Source organism: Callionymus lyra, chromosome 15 (assembly GCF_982586985.1).
Source record: "Callionymus lyra chromosome 15, fCalLyr1.hap1.1, whole genome shotgun sequence".
In the NCBI taxonomy this organism is placed as follows: domain Eukaryota; kingdom Metazoa; phylum Chordata; class Actinopteri; order Syngnathiformes; family Callionymidae; genus Callionymus; species Callionymus lyra.
In genome coordinates, this window is record NC_141832.1 from 15,354,907 (window position 1) to 15,371,242 (window position 16,336).

The 16,336-nt window shown below is 38.0% G+C and overlaps 1 protein-coding gene across 2 annotated transcripts; it reads left to right on the forward strand.

Annotated features, from left to right (window-relative positions):
- The first annotated feature begins 220 nt into the window (after positions 1-220).
- On the forward strand, positions 221-15,936 carry epn3a (epsin 3a). Of its 2 annotated transcripts, XM_087809158.1 has the most exons (11): positions 221-521; positions 6,288-6,970; positions 8,762-8,871; positions 10,325-10,405; positions 10,692-10,781; positions 11,226-11,309; positions 12,342-12,462; positions 13,436-13,594; positions 13,669-13,740; positions 13,807-14,043; positions 15,068-15,936. In XM_087809158.1, the coding sequence occupies exons 2-11, from the start codon at positions 6,394-6,396 to the stop codon at positions 15,364-15,366; spliced, it is 1,830 nt and encodes a 609-aa protein (XP_087665284.1). In that variant the 5' UTR covers positions 221-521; positions 6,288-6,393; the 3' UTR covers positions 15,367-15,936. The 2 variants fall into 2 exon arrangements, with proteins under 2 accessions (XP_087665284.1, XP_087665286.1); XM_087809160.1 differs by lacking the exon at positions 10,325-10,405 and having other exon boundaries at positions 222-521.
- Positions 15,937-16,336: the final 400 nt, after the last annotated feature.

The following is a 16,336-nucleotide window of genomic DNA, read 5'->3' on the forward strand; positions in this document are numbered from 1 at the left end:
ATAAAAATGTTTCCATTTTATAATAATCAACATATTAATATTTATTTTATCGTGTGACATCATTAGTTAAGAATAAAAAAAAGAACGGATGACTTAATGCAAAAATGGTTGAGGGAGCGAAAGAGTTAACTCCGTCTGCAAACTCACCCAGCAGGCCTCCTCCCCCTGTCCCTCCCTCCACCCCTCCCTCCATCCCTCCATCCCTCCCTCCCTCTTCCTCTCTCCTCCCATCCATTCCACAGTGTTTTCATGTGGCTGTGTCATCCGCGCACTCGCTGCCATCGAGCCGTGCGCAAAGTTTGAAAGTGGAAAACTGCATTTTCGGAACCGGTCCAGCTTCGCACGGAGGTTTTTTCCTTGCCGAGCTTCGGGTCTTTTATTTTTTCTACCCCTCTCTCTCTCTCTCTCTCTCTCCACTCTTGTTCCTCCCTTCTTTTTTTTCTGCTCCGGGACATGTCGACGGGAGGCGGTTCTTCCTCGACCCTCCTCAACTTGGGACCCTGACGTGCAATGGCATGAAGGTAAGAGATCCAAAGGAGAGGGTTTTTGCGGGTCTGGTTCGGTTGGTTCTGATCGACATTTAAACTTTTTAAAGGCGATGCTGAGTCACGCAGAGATATTTTCACCGACAACAATCGTCGGATATTGACGCATTCCTTTGCGTCCTCGCTCGGGTCACTTGAAGTGCTCACGGAATTGAGAATTTTTTACGCCCTTATTTGACCACTTTACGCCCTTTTTTTTAATCGATTTTTCTACCTGGATCGATTGAAAAAAGGTGTTTCATAAACTAAAACCCTCTTGAAGAATGACGTTACTCCACATATTGAGCAACAGTGGTTGTAGTCATGTCCATAGTACACGAAAATGTGTGTACTTTTCAAAAAATAGGCGTTAAAATACAACGTTAAAGTTCATTTTGGTCTGTTTTGATTATACCATACATTTAAAAAAATAGTTGTCCTTGAATATATTCAGGAAAATCGTTTGGAATTTGTTTTTGGTGTGACATTATTATTATTTTATTTCAAAAGTGATACTACGATTATGGCCACTCAAATATTTTTATTTGTACTTTATTACGAGATTAAAGTAGTTCAAAATGCATTTATTTCATGATTAAAGTAGTTCAAAATGTATTTATTGCGAGTTTAAAGTCGTACAAAATGCATTCATTACAATATTAATTTCGTTCAAAATGTTTTTATTACAAGATAAAAATCGTTCAAAATGTATTTATTACGAGTTTAAAGTCTGCGGATGTGACGTCACCAGCCCAACCGCACTTAGATAACGTAAACATGAGTTTGTGGTTAACGTTTAATACGTTCAGTTAATTTTCATAATCAGTTATGACTCCTGATTAATGTAATACATTATTTTCATACGACTTTAATCTCGTAATAAAAAATAAAAATAAAATAAAAAATCGGAGTTGACCTAATACTACTTCGTATGGTACAGACGTTTAAAAGCTATATGTAAAGAAAAAAACAATTGAGTCGAATCTCTTCTTTAAAGATCCGAGTCCTAAAATAATGTTTACTTTAAATTATGTATTTATTCTATATCCTCAGGGCTCAGAATTATCTCTGTTAGAGATGATAGAGATCTTGTCTTAAGTTTGACACATTGCTTACATGAGGAGGGTCATGTTATTTTTATTTAAACTTTGTTATTGTTCTTATGAAACTTGTCTTACCTTCTATCATCTCCTGTGAACTGGAAGTCTAATTTCCTGAAGTTGATCTCCAGAGGGATTAATAAAGTCTATTTAATTTAATCTAATGTGTCTAAAATGATGGTCATATTAGTAATCAAACAAGATGCTTATATATAGGATAGCCAAAACTCCACAGTTTGGATTCAAAATATAAGTAATTATTTTAATTTTTATAAATAGCGTATCTTCAGGGTTTGTGTTCGTTTAGGGAAGGGCATCTTTATTATATTTCCTGGTTATTTCTCGACATTTCCTTCTGTACTTTCAACTGTACGTGGCAGAGTTCAAGACAGACTCACATTCATACACCAGATGTGTAACAGCTGACATCATAGCTTCACCTGATCTCTTTCCTCATACAAGACAAAAGATATCACACTTTTTTTTTTAGAAACTATAAAACTCACAGCGGAAGCAAAACCATTAAAAAAAAAATCAAAAAATCTCTACTTTTATTCCAACGGCATTTTTTTCAGTCAGTTAAATGATTAAAATAACCTTTATTTTTACTTCTTCATTTGGTTTTGGTAGAACTTCTCAATATTCTTATGCATGGAGTCAGTAGTTGGGTAAGTTTATTGATTTAAACCTCCAATCGAGTAACCAAATACATATTAATTTGTTATATAATTCTAAGAAGCTACATTTGCCTTCCTTTACCCCTGACTCAGCATAAAAGATACACTCGTTTTTTTTTCAGCTACATTTCTCTTTGACTTCCTTTATCAATGTTATTTTATTTCTCTATTTATCTTAACTTTCTAAGAATAGTAAGATAGTATTTATTTGTTATGTGTGTCTCCAGTGCTAGTGGGACCACCTAAATCATCTTCAATAGAGGTTTATAACAATAATAATAAAAATGTAAAAAGAAGCTTAAGATTTAGTTAAAAGCAACAACATTTAGCTACAGAACTGACTGAACAGGAAGTCTGGGGAAGCATATTTGTGACGGACCGGATGACCGAAGCGAAAAAGTAACAGAAAGAGTTGTTAAAATGATCAAACTTAATTTCCTGATCATCATAAATCTTCACTATTTAACTATTATCGACTTTGTTTTTTGTAAATTTTCCGTTACTTTTTGCTTTAGTCTCTTGGTCCGGCAGCAATATGCTTCCCCAAGAGTCACCTCAGTTCCCTTTGGGGATTTTCAGTTGTGTTGTGGCGTTTTGTTTATGAGCTTTCTCAGCCACCGTAGTCTCTGCCTGTCCGTACAACATTGAAGAACGTCCACATACAGTTTTGTTTATCTAGTTAACTTATTAAATTGCTTTTTTTTATTTTGACCAATGCTATAATTCATACTTTTTCCTTCATCTTTGAGATTTTCTTGGTAAAAAGGTTGACTTTCAGTTTTTTTAATCCAAATAGGAAGTAACCCAAGTTATAAATACAAGGATAAATGTTGAATTCTGGTTTCACTTCAGCTTTCACCGACATTTAATTACACCATAAGATTCAGTTCTTACTTAAAATGTGTTTTAGTGTTCATTGAAATACACCTGTTGTGAACGTGTACCAAAGCTGATAATCTTGTTTTTATGAAAGTATTTGTGGGTTAGAGTTTGTTACGAACTGATAAGTAGTTCAGAGTTCGGGCGGTCCGATAAACGCAATAACCTTAAGATACAGTTATTACAGACGCGTCGCCATGGTAGTCGTGATTTTATCAGATCAGAATTGTAGGTCAGATTCTCCATTTAAACAGCGGTCGTGTTGATAGTTAACTCATGTTTGCTTTTCCTCGGAGGGTTAAAGTTCGTTGGAATTACCCGACAGGCTGGTGATTGTTTGTTTCGAAGCAAACCAGTGCAGCAACTATACTCCGTGAAGAAAACTGAGCTCGGGTTTTTGTGTCTTTTGAGAACTATTTGAGGTGAAACATGCATCGGAACAATTGAACATAACAACAGAAAAAATGTGCTTTTATGGGATTCTTGTCTAATTACAGACGAAATAACTCTGATAATTGCACCACATTTTTTTTGGAAAGTCTCCTATTTGGTTTCCTTCAAGTCCAACTTTCCTTTTTCAGTCATAACTGACATTCCTGAGTCGATAAGATTGTCACCGACATCTGCCAGGGGTTGACCGAGTACAGCGTAACAAAAGACACAACAATGACCAAGTATCTGTGGTAAACTTGCGTATTTCATGGACTATAAGGTGCACCCAAAATCCTTACATTTTCTCAAAAATTAAAAATGTGCTTTATATAAGTTCTGGTTGTACTGACTGACCTTGACCTGACTTTATGTGGTACATGGGGTTCGAAAATGTTGGTAGGTTGTACTATAACTACAAAGACGCACCAAAGTTTGGTATTACTTCGAGAGGTTTAAAGTATTACTCAACAAGGCTCTTTATTATTTCTCTGTCTGGCTTTGTCGCAGTTCTCCATGAGGCCTCGTAGTATTTGCGAGACTATTTAGTTTTTTCCCCATTCATGGCTTTGTAGTATTACTCCACACAACTTTGTAGCATGACTCAGCAAGGCTTTATAGTTTTTCTCTGTTTAAGTCTGTCGTATTTCTCCGTTTGACTCTGTAGTATTCCTCCTTAATCTTCGTAGTATTCCTCCATGAGGCTCTATAGTATTACTCTGCAAAGCTCTTTAGTTTCTCTCCGCGCTGCTTCGTAGTATTACTCCAAGAGGCTTTGTAGTATTACTCCGCAAGGCTCTTTATTATTTCCCTGCGAGGCTTCGTAGTATAATTCAGCGAGGCTTCATCGTATTTCTCTGTTTGGCTTTGTTGTAATTCTCTTTGAGGTTCTATAGTATTTCTCCATTTGGCTGTGTAGTATTGTTCCCTGAGGATTCGTAGTATTACTCTGCGAGACTTTGTAGTGTTACCCCATGAGGCTTTGTAGCATGACTGAGCGAGGTTTCATTGTATTTCTCTTGTTTGGCTCTGTAGTATTTCTTCGTTTGGCTCGGTAGTATTTCTTCATTTGGCTCTGTAGTATTCCTCTGTAAGACTTCCTAGTATTCCTCCACAAGGCTCTATAGTATAACTCCGCAAAGTTCCTTAGCTTTTCTCCACAAGGCTTCCTAGTATTCTTCCACGAGGCTCTGTAGTATTACTCTGGGAGGCTCCTCAGTTTTTCTCCGCAAGGCTTCGAAGTATTACTCCGCGAGGCTTCATAGTGTAACTACACGAGGCTTCGTAGTAAAACTATGCAGTGCTTCATACTAATACTCTGCAAGGCTTTGTAGTATGACTCAACACACACAGTCGCTGACTCACTGGCGTGAAGAAGTTGTGTTGTCACCACACCACACACAGGGCGGACCCATGTTATACTTCATCATCAAACCATAGCCTGTACTAGCGCAGGCTGTTGTATTGTGTACTTTTGTGACACATGTGTACCACAATTGCCACTGACCTAGCCTTCAGCACATCAATGAACCTTGACCCCTTCGTGACCCTAAAGTTGGATCAGTGGTCACTCACCACGACAGGAAAAAGTCAAAAATACTATAGAAAACATGAGCCAGTATTTGTTTTGTCATGTTGTGTTTCCTCTTTTAGCTTCCTGTCAATATTGTCTCACTTTTCACTAGAAATATGTGTAACTTTTTCTCGATGTATTGACATATGTCAGACCTGGGGGGTTTTAGAGTATATTCATTTATGCAACATCAACTTTTTTAACATTAAATACAAATCGTATAGTATCCGTTTTTTTAAGTTATAGCTATTTAAACTCTAATTTTGATTTATATTTGTCATTATCTATTTTGTAGCATTTGTTTTATGGAAGTATATCATGTGGTTATATTTAATGTTTAAACTTTTTTTTAAAACGATTTTTTATTTTATTTTATTGAAATTTCTTATTTAATATATTTTTATATTGAAAGGTTTAATTAGTTTGTATATGTTAAAAAAATGCATTTGATTATTTAATAAATAATAAATAATAAATAATACATCATCAATAATACATAATAAATAATAAATAATAAATAACAAATAATAAATAATAAATGACAAATAATAAATAATAAATAATAAATGATAAATGATACATCATAAATAATAAATGATAAATAATAAATAATAAATAATAAATAATAAATAATAAATAATAAATAATAAATAATAAATGATAAATGACAAATTATAAATGACAAATTATAAATAATAAATGATAAATGACAAATAATACATCATAAATAATAAATAATGGAATGGAAAAAAATGTTGTAAACACAGAGTTCGACATTTTTCTTTTATTTATTAAAAAAAAAAGATTTAATATTTATTCATTTCTTATAATATAAAATATAATTCAGATTTGTTTAAATTCAAGTATTCAAAACACATTCTTTTAATTCATTAATTCAATAAAACAAATAAAAACTTTATACATAGAAAAAGTAAATTAAAGTATTAAAACAATAATTAAATACTGAAAAAATACAAAATTTCAATTAAAAACTGAAGTTAAACATTCAAAATACTTTCCACAGATTATTTGAATAAAACATTAATGCATGAAGATGTTTTTTAAAATCAACTTTTAAGTATTCATCTCCTGCTCTGTTCAACAGGATTCTCCTGCTGCACGTCAAGAACTCGACATCAACGCTCACTGAAAGTATTTCCCGCTGCTGTATTTTTTCCCGTACAAACAAGAAGAAGAAAAAAGTCGCCATCATGCAGACGTCGTCGCTGCGCCGCCAGATGAAGAACATGGTCAACAACTACACGGAGGCGGAGATCAAGGTCCGGGAGGCCACCTCCAACGACCCCTGGGGGCCCCCCACCTCCCTCATGTGCGAGATCGCCGACCTCACCTTCAACGTGCTGGCCTTCACCGAGGTCATGGGCATGATCTGGAAGCGGCTCAACGACCACGGCAAGAACTGGCGCCACGTCTACAAGGCGCTGGCGCTGATGGACTACCTGATCAAGACGGGCTCGGAGCGCGTGGCCCAGGACTGCCGGGAGAACGTCTACTCCATCCAGACCCTGAGGGACTTCCAGTACGTCGACCGCGACGGCCGCGACCAGGGCGTGAACGTGCGCGAGAAGGCCAAGAACATCGTGGCCCTGCTGAGGGACGAGGAGAAGCTGAAGAAGGAGAGGGCGCAGGCGCTGAAGACCAAGACCAGGATGGCGGGGTCGCACAGCGCCATGGGATCCGGATCGCAACCTCCTCCGTACCCTGGACGTCGCTCCAGCAGTTCTTACGTGGACGAGTACGGCAGGTGCTCCCCGTCCTCGGGCCAACGTGAGTAACTAGTTCCACGACTTGTCTCTGCTTCAGAACCAGCTGTGGTGGAGGAATGTGTCATGTGACGTGTCATGTGATCAGCTACGTTTCTGTCTCACCGCCTTCTATTGAGACACTTGATTTTTATTCTATATAATGGTGAGCAATTTAATCACCTCAGGGGCCAATATGTATTCTGTGTTTGAGGGACCGTCCACCCCGAAAAAGAAATTGTCCTTAATTTTTTGGGAAAACTAAAAAACAAAGATTTTACCCAAGTATATATTTTCATTCTATATAATGGTGGCCAGTGAAATTTCCTCAGGGGCCAATTTGTAAACTGTTTTAGGGACCGTCCACCCCGAAAAAAAGGAAGGGATATAGTAAAAATGCCCTTAATTTGACAGGAAAACTAAAACCTAAAATCTATACCCAACTCTTGTTTTTATTCTATAAAATGCTGGGCAATTTAATTACCCCAGGGGCCAGTTTGTGTACTTTGTTTTAGGGATCGTCCATCCCGAAAAAATTAAGGGACATAGAACAATGCCCTTCATTTGACGGGGAAAAACCCCAAAACATACCCAGGTTTTTTTTTCTTCATTTTATATAATGGTGAGCAATTTAATTTCCTCAGGGGCCAATTTTTATTCTGTGTATAAGGGACAAAAAAGAGAAGGGACATAGAAAAATCTCCTTAATTTGACGGTAAAACTAAAAATAATTATAATTAAAAACATATAACCAGGTATTGTTTTAACTCCTAAGGGGCCACATTTTATACAACAGTTGTTTTCGGGGGCCATCAAGCAAAAATAAACGTAGGGTAAAACCTAGTAACTAGTATATATTCTATGTATAAAATCAAAGAATAAAATCAAGATAAATATGCTTAAACTATTATTTTATTGTTTAATAGATAACCGTAATTTAAAATAAAAATCATATATAAAAGGACATTTTTCGGGACCATATCAAACCAGGACCATATTAACCCGGGACTATATAAACCCGGGACTATATAAACCCGGGACTATATAAACCCGGGACTATATAAACCCGGGACCTTATTTACCCGGGACCTTATTAACCCGGGACATTTTAACACAGGACCATATTAACGCGGGACCATATTAACACGGGACCATTTTAACCCGGGACCATATTAACCCGGGACTATATCACCCCGGGACTATATCAACCTGGGACCATATCAACCCGGGACTATATCAACCCAGGACCATATCAACCCGGGACCATATCAACTCGGGACCATATCAACCCGGGACCATATCAATCCGGGACCATATTAACCCGGGACTATATTAACCCGGGACCATATTAACCCGGGACTATATTAACCCGGGACCATATCAACCCGGGACTATATTAACCCGGGACCATATTAACCCGGGACTATATCAACCCGGGACTATATCAACCCGGGACTACATTAACCCGGGACCATATCAACCCGGGGACTACATTAACCCGGGACTATATTAACCCAGGCCTCGAGGTTCAGTAAACTGGTCTCAACCGTTTCTCTCCCTGAAACCCGAGTCTTGGAACCTTCACAGTGGGTCTGGGGAAGACGAGCGGGCCTCGATCCAAGCCATCCATTCCTCTCTCGCTCCACACAGACGCAGCATTGTTCTCTCCGGGTCCAGCAGAACCGTGGCCAGCAATGCCAATGAAGATCTGCTCGGGAATCTTTTACCATCCACACATTTTTTTTTTCCACTTTCTACTTTACTGATCCTTCTGTCCGACCACTTCCTGTTGAAACCATTCGCTCTCCGTCCGCAGCCGCCTCCCGCCTCGCCCCGGACCTGGAGCAGGCTCGCCCGGCCACCAGCGGGGAGGAGGAGCTGCAGCTGCAGCTGGCTCTGGCCATGAGCCGCGAGGAGAGCGAGAAGGTACTTATTAAGAATAACAAGGCAGGGAATATCCACGCCGCTGTTCTATCGCCTTCTCCGATGTGTCCCGGAAGAGGGTAACTGAAGTATGACGGAGAGGAAGAGAGCATCGATCCATCGCCAGCATTGTCTCCTTGTCCGCCGCCCTCTGTGTGCCCATGTGGATGTAGACGTCTATTTCCGTGTTGAATCCTACATTGTTAAGCAAAAATACTATTACAAAACACATTTTGCTAAATGAAACGCTAAAACTATATTTATAAAAAGGATATTTTGTTGCCATATGAAAACACACATGTTTCATAGACTTAATTCTGCCTCAAACAGTTACACACTGCTGCGCCTAAAACACTTTTAGCAATACTACTGCTCAGTTGTTTGAGTAATGTAAGGGAAGTACACACAGAAAGTGCAAATATACAAAACTAAAGATTCATCAAATACAACACAAGAACCAATGCTGTGATGAAAATATAATTTATTTATCAAAACAAGTCAAAATGTCAACAAGGATGTCCGTGCTACTACAGTACTGTGTACACAACACATGCAAGAAATACACAACCAATCAAAGAAATGAATATAAAGATACTATAAAAAAAAGAAGAATATCCAGCAGACAGAAGACACACACATGGACAAAAACGTATGTGGATATACACACACACACACACACACACACACGGACACACACGCATATGGACACACACGCATATGGACACACACACACACACACACACACACACACACACACACACACACACACATGGACACACACGTGTATGGATACGCACGCACATGGACATATATATGGACCCAAACATCTATGGTCACACAAATATATGGATACACAAACACATGGACACACACATGTATGGAAACACACACACACACACGGATAAAAACATATATTGACAAACACATACGGATACACAAAGACATGGACACGCACATATATGGACACACACACATGACATCATGATATGCAACTGTGTATAATGTATAAAAGTGTGTTTAGTGTTTTGCAATTGACTGTAACTATAGTTGTGTTAATCTGGGCTGAGGTTTTGCTCCTTGAGTGTAATGTTTTTATAATTGTGTACGACTTTTTATTTTAGTGCTTAAGCCATCCATAAAAAAAAGTATTATCGGATTTAGATATTTAAATGAGTCTTAAACAAAGCTTGATTATATCCAGGTTTTACAATCATTTTTCCGACCACAATATGGTCTTAAGGCCTTCAGATAAAAACAGCAACTCCCATGATGCATTTCAACACAGTTTCTATAATTATGATTCTATAATACTGTGTAATGATAATGTCAATAATAATCGACTATAACAGAATCTTTTCCAACCTTCAAACTGGATGATTTTACTAGATTAGATTAAAGAAACAAAAAGTATATTTTTTCCAACAATAATCTTTGGTTATTTCATGCTCGGCGACAGCCTCCCCCCCCCACAGTTGCTATGGATGAACAGGCTCAGCTCAAGATTGCGATGAAGCTCAGCCAGCGGGAGGTCAAGAAGGTACAACTGTGGACTCCGACGACCTTCATTTCACCTTCATGAAAATCAAAACTAACACGACTCGTTCCCCCAGAATTCCCCCAAAATATTTCATTTTCATTCATATATTTTTTATTTTTTTGTGGCTTTTTTCTCCTCCGTGTGTTCACACTGAAGATCATCCAAAGCTTATATTTAGTGTGAACACACGATCACAAAGGTGTCATTCTCGTGGTTTCTATGGGTGAACAAAGACTCCTTTTTTTAAATAAATTTAAACTAATATTTGATCTCTTTTTCTAAACAGCCGGTGCCTCGTCCGGCACCACAGGCGGACATGGACGAAGACACGCAGCTGCAGTTAGCGCTTAGCATGAGCAAGGAGGAGCACAAGCAGGTAACAACGATCAGCTGATTACCATCTGGATCCATGAATGTTTTTGAAGAATGAGAACCGGTTCTTGTTGCACAAGCGAGTTCCGTAATAGTTCTACCGCCCCCCTGCTGCCGTTATATTTCATTTCAACTTGATATTTTCACTCACAAAACGAGAGAATAGCTCAATCTATTGTGGTAAATAACAATCGATTCAAAGTATTGTTGAGGCTTCGCTGCCTCGGACACGTTTGTCTGCGACGACACAATAGAAAAGCTCTGTTTCAAATCCCTCGTGCTTTTCTCTGCGACCTCCATTCAGCCAGAGAACATTCCGGTTTGTCCCCATTTTGCGGCTCGATCTGCGTTTTTTTTTTTTTCTGCCTTCGACTCATAAATACAGTATGACGTGACGGCATCGTTCCAGAAGCTTCTCACTCACTCGTCCATCTTTGTCTCGTGACAGGAGCAGCTCAGTCGTCAGGGCGACGAGACGATGCTCCAGAAAGCTCTGGAGGAGAGCAAACGTGCGCTGGAGTCTAAAGGCGGGGTATGAATTATTGGGGTATGAGTTCAATGATCGGGGATGAAAATGATTCTTTATTTTAAGTACGTGACGCCCTAAATCACCGTTTGATTGAGTACACTAGATTCTACTTGATTTTATTTTTTTAAGTTTTGGATCATTTCCCATCGTAATGTTTGTCTGTAGATTCAGAATCAAGGGTGAAAATGTTTTAAGAAGACTTTTAATGACATAAAAATGACAATCCGGTGCCATTTAAACAGTTTTTCTCTATAAACAAAACCCTACTTTTATTAAGTTATTATTGTTAAGCATCATTTTCTTTAAATATAAAAACATTTTTCTTGTAAACTATCAAATAGATGCAGTCATGGTGCATTTTATATAATTTTTCATTCATTTTATTTAAATAAAACTTGTTATTTCTTATATTTTCTTACAATAAAATTCAAAAGTGGAAGTGACGTGATAAAATGAAGGTGAAAATTCCAAAACTTTATTTTTTAATAGTGTTATATTTCATTTTAAACACATTTCATTAAAAAATATTATTAGAAAACTCACTTTATTTTCTTATAAACCATCAAATAGATGCACTCGTGGTGCATTTTATATCATTTATCATTCATTTTATTTAAAGAAAACATTTTACATTTCTTATATTTTCTTACAAATAAATTCAAAAGAGGAATTGACGTGATTTAATAAAGGTTAATATTCCAAAACTTGTTTTTTTTACTGTGATGTATTTCATTTTAAATACATTTTATTAAGAAATATTATTTAAAAAAAACACTTTATTTTCATCTAAAGACCACAATTTAAAAAAAGAATATTCAAACAATGATAATAACTTAAATAATAAGTTTGTTAGCCACCAAGATTATCTATAAATAATACATATAGTTTTACTGTGACCTTATGAGGGCAACGTTTTTGTCCATGTCGTTGTTGAGGCTAATAATGATTATAATAAGGTTAAGGTGTGAATACACGTTTACAGATCCAGCTTGTTTAGCTCCACGTTGATGTATGTTGTCCTCTCTATTGGCTCAGACTGCCTTCATGGACCTGGTGGATATCTTCGCCGTGCCCTCAGAGCCCCCGCCCAGTGAATACAGCTGGAATGAACCTCGCTTCCAGGCGTCCGGCAGAGCCGAACCCTGGGACCCACATGGTAAGACGCTTCTGGATCTATAGTTTGATCGAACGAAGGATCGTCTCTACTACAAAGCTATGTTTTAAAAAAAGAAAAAATTTGAGAAGTAACTGTAAAGAGAACAAGAGAGAAGGAAATAAAGTAAATTCAAGGACTATGGGATTTAAATGGTGGAAATACTTATTAAATATGGTTTACATTGCATTGAAATTATTATATATTTTTTTCCATTTGGTCTTCTGCGACATTAATACACCGATATGTCGCAATATTTATATTAATATTCAACAGCACTGTATCAAAGAAAATTTCAAAAAAGAAAATAAATATTTTTGCTTTAAAAAAATATATTTTATTTGTAGTTATCTTACGGTTTTTATTTTTTAAAAAGCAGGTTAAAAACAAAAAAACAATTCTTTAAAAAAAACATGCAAATATTTCAATGGTTTGTTAATTTTTTTGTGACGCAATTAAACTTCTGGCCACTAGAAGGCGTCGATCATTATTTCCTCCGCAGCTAAATGAACATAGAAATCCAGTGATGACTGAGAACGAGAGGATACAGTCGACTCCAGCGGCTTTTAAAGCTAATGCTTGGACTTTTTTTTTGTCAAGAGTCATGTTGTGTGTACATTCTGCAACACCAGAGTCTAGAGACCAAGTACTCAACAATACTACAAATATTTACTTGTTACTACAGTATCACAATATATTGTAATAACTCATATCATTGTATGTTGATACTGTATTTTCAAGACATTTGTGAGTCTGTGAGACGTTAAGATCAGACAGAGACACACACACACACACAGGCACTGACACACTCACACTCACACACAGACTCACACACTCGTACACACACTAGTACACACACAGATAGACAATAACAAAGATGTTATTCTGTGTTGTTAGCATTATAGGAAACTGAATTAGCTTATTAAAAAGACTGGTATAAAAGGTTGTAAGTTTGATTCCTTTGTTTGGTTCACAGGTGCGGAATCCAGAGGGGAACCTGCCTGGATGGCGCCGCCACCGTCCAATAGCCCCCCGCCACCTTGGGAGCCCAGTCAGCCATTAGACAATCCCTGGGATTCCCCCCAGAGAAACCTCAACAGTGCAGGTGGACTACAGGCGTTCCCGTCCAACACAGGTGCTTGTTTACTAAAAGTATTTATCAATTGACATCATAGTACTTCAGTACTAAGTTGTTTTGATCGTCCTCAGCGGTGGATCCTTTCTCAGCACCGTCAGATCGAAGAGCGAGAGAACCTTCTCCACGCACCGGAAGCCCGACCGGTACTAAAAGTCGACTTGTGCCGTCAGTTTTTTCCGACTTTCTTAACTTCCTGTTGGTTCGTTCAGACGGAGATCTGTTCGACGAAGCCATGGACGGAGGTCGGGTCAACATCAACGGCGGAGACCGGGCCAGTCCCGAGATGTTCGACCTGTCCAGACTCGGAGAAGGTCTCCCCATTGCGGCCCCTCGTGCGTGCCGGACCCCCGAATCCTTCCTGGACCCCTTAGCGGCGTCGCTCGTGGACCTGGACAGTTTGATCCCGGCGAACCCTTCAGCCAAGACCAAGAACCCTTTTCTTTCAGGTATTATTGTTTCACTTTTTGACAAAGTTTATTCTTTTCCCAGACTTTGGCTTGAACTTGAGTATTTAATGTCAGGCGTTTTTTTATAATATATATATATAGGAAAAACAGTTTAAAAACATTAGTTAGTATAATGTAACGAATGATGAAAGTAATGGCTGTTGCCCTCTAGGGGGCGGGATGTCAATTGCAACATAAAGATAAACAAACACTGTTAACGTCAGCTGTATCATAAATAAAAATGACAATCTGGTGCCATCATTAAGTTATCAATGGAAGCATAATTTTCTTGAAATATAAACAGATTTTTCTTATAAATCATTATATTTCTTATATTTTCTTACAAAAAAATGCAAAATATGAAGTGACGTGATTTAATTAAGGTGAATATTCCAAAACTTTATTTTTTAATAGTGTTATAGTTCATTTTAAACACATTTAATTAAGAAATATTAGAAAAAGCACTATATTTTCTTATAAACCATCAAATAGATGTACTCATGGTGCATTTTATATCATTTATCATTCATTTTATTGAAAGAAAACATGTTATATTTCTTAAAAAAAATGCAGAGGACGAAGTGACATGATTTAATATAAAGGGTCAATATTCCAAAACTTTCCATTTTTCTTAAATATATATAGAAGAACGTAGGGGCTGTTGCCATCTAGGGGGCGGGATTACAATTGCCACATAAGGATAAACAAACACCGTGAACATCAGCTGTATCCTCTCGTCCTCAGTCATTGTCAGGATCTCACTTGATTTCATTGTTGTTTCGGTTCAGCAGTAGAGAAATCATTGCTGCCATCTAGTAAACAGAAGTTTAATTGCAAAATGCAAGTTAATTGTAAATAAAAACAGGTTTTATTTACGCACAGTTTATTGAAATATAAATATATATAAGTGTAGCTGCTATTTCAAAGCTCCCACCAACACCCAGAACATTGTGTTTTCCCTTCTACATAATAGACAAAAATCATGGGAATTTTGACCAATTTGTTGGTGTCTCTGTGTGTCCAGGCCTGAGTGCTCCTCCGACCACCAACCCATTCCAGGCGGATCAAGGCAAACTGACTCTGAACCAGATGGGCTCCGGCTCGGGTTCCGCCACCCCGAACAACTCGTCTCTACCCTACAGCGCCTCCTTGCCGCTGCCGACGAGCCAGCAGCCCTCCAGCCTCCCGTCCTCCCTCACCCACCCGACCACCCAGCCGGGTCTGGACCTGCTGGTGACCCTCCCCGAGCCTTTGTTGCCCTTCTCCGGCGGCAGCGCCCAGGGAACCCTGGCCGACCAGAACAATCAAAACCCTTTCTTATGAGAACCATCAGCTGGAAGCAAAAAAATTGTATCTTCAGCCCCAAAGGACTTCTTTTAAAAACATTGTATTCTATATCTCGTGTTAATGCAGTTACTACTATGGATTATAAGGGCAACTATGAATTGGTAACTTTTTGAGCCAAATATGGAAAATGTATCAGCAACACCGGAGTTTAAGATTCTGTTTTCTTGTCACTTGTCGCGGTACAAGGAAGATTTTTAAGGCTGTACCGTAAAATATGATTCCATTCTTACCGACTTCACCCGGTTTTCAACCAAACTTTCCAACAACCTTTAATGTTTATTTTATACATCTGTCTTTGGAAATTTCCTGGAATTTTTGCAGATTTTACACTTCACGTTTTGAACCCAACAATCGCAACTTTAATGAAAAACAAAATGGAATAGACACACCTTGTACTTTAACTGGAGGTTCCCATGTAAAAAAAAAAAAGAAACCTTTGGTTGCTTTTCCGAGCTGTAGTCTGAATCACAGTCAATTGTATTGTTTTCTCTTGGTTTCACGTTGCACAAATGAAAGTGGACCAAATAAACGAAATGCTGAAGGAGACTCTCTGTTTTTTTGTGTGTTTATGGATGTCTCTCGTTCGAAGGCAAAGAGGATCAAATTACCGGTACTTGTAATTGAAGATCTATGGGTTCATCTAAGGACAGTGAAACTATGTTTATAAGAAGAAGGCCTCGGTCAGATAAGTAGACATTGGTTTGATTCCAGTTTCATCCGCTCTTATTCTCCCGTACTGTTGTTTGTCTTTGACTTTATCCGCTTCTCTGATCCCTGGCAACCGTCCTTGTCTTCCAATCATAACCCATAGTCTGCTATATACCGTATTTGTGGGTCAACCAATTCGTTCCGATGCCATTTGAAGTCTTAAGGTTCTAGTTCTTTTCGGAAGCTAAGCTAAGCTAAGCTACGCCCCTTGATGTCGGAATACCCTTTTGTAAAGTCG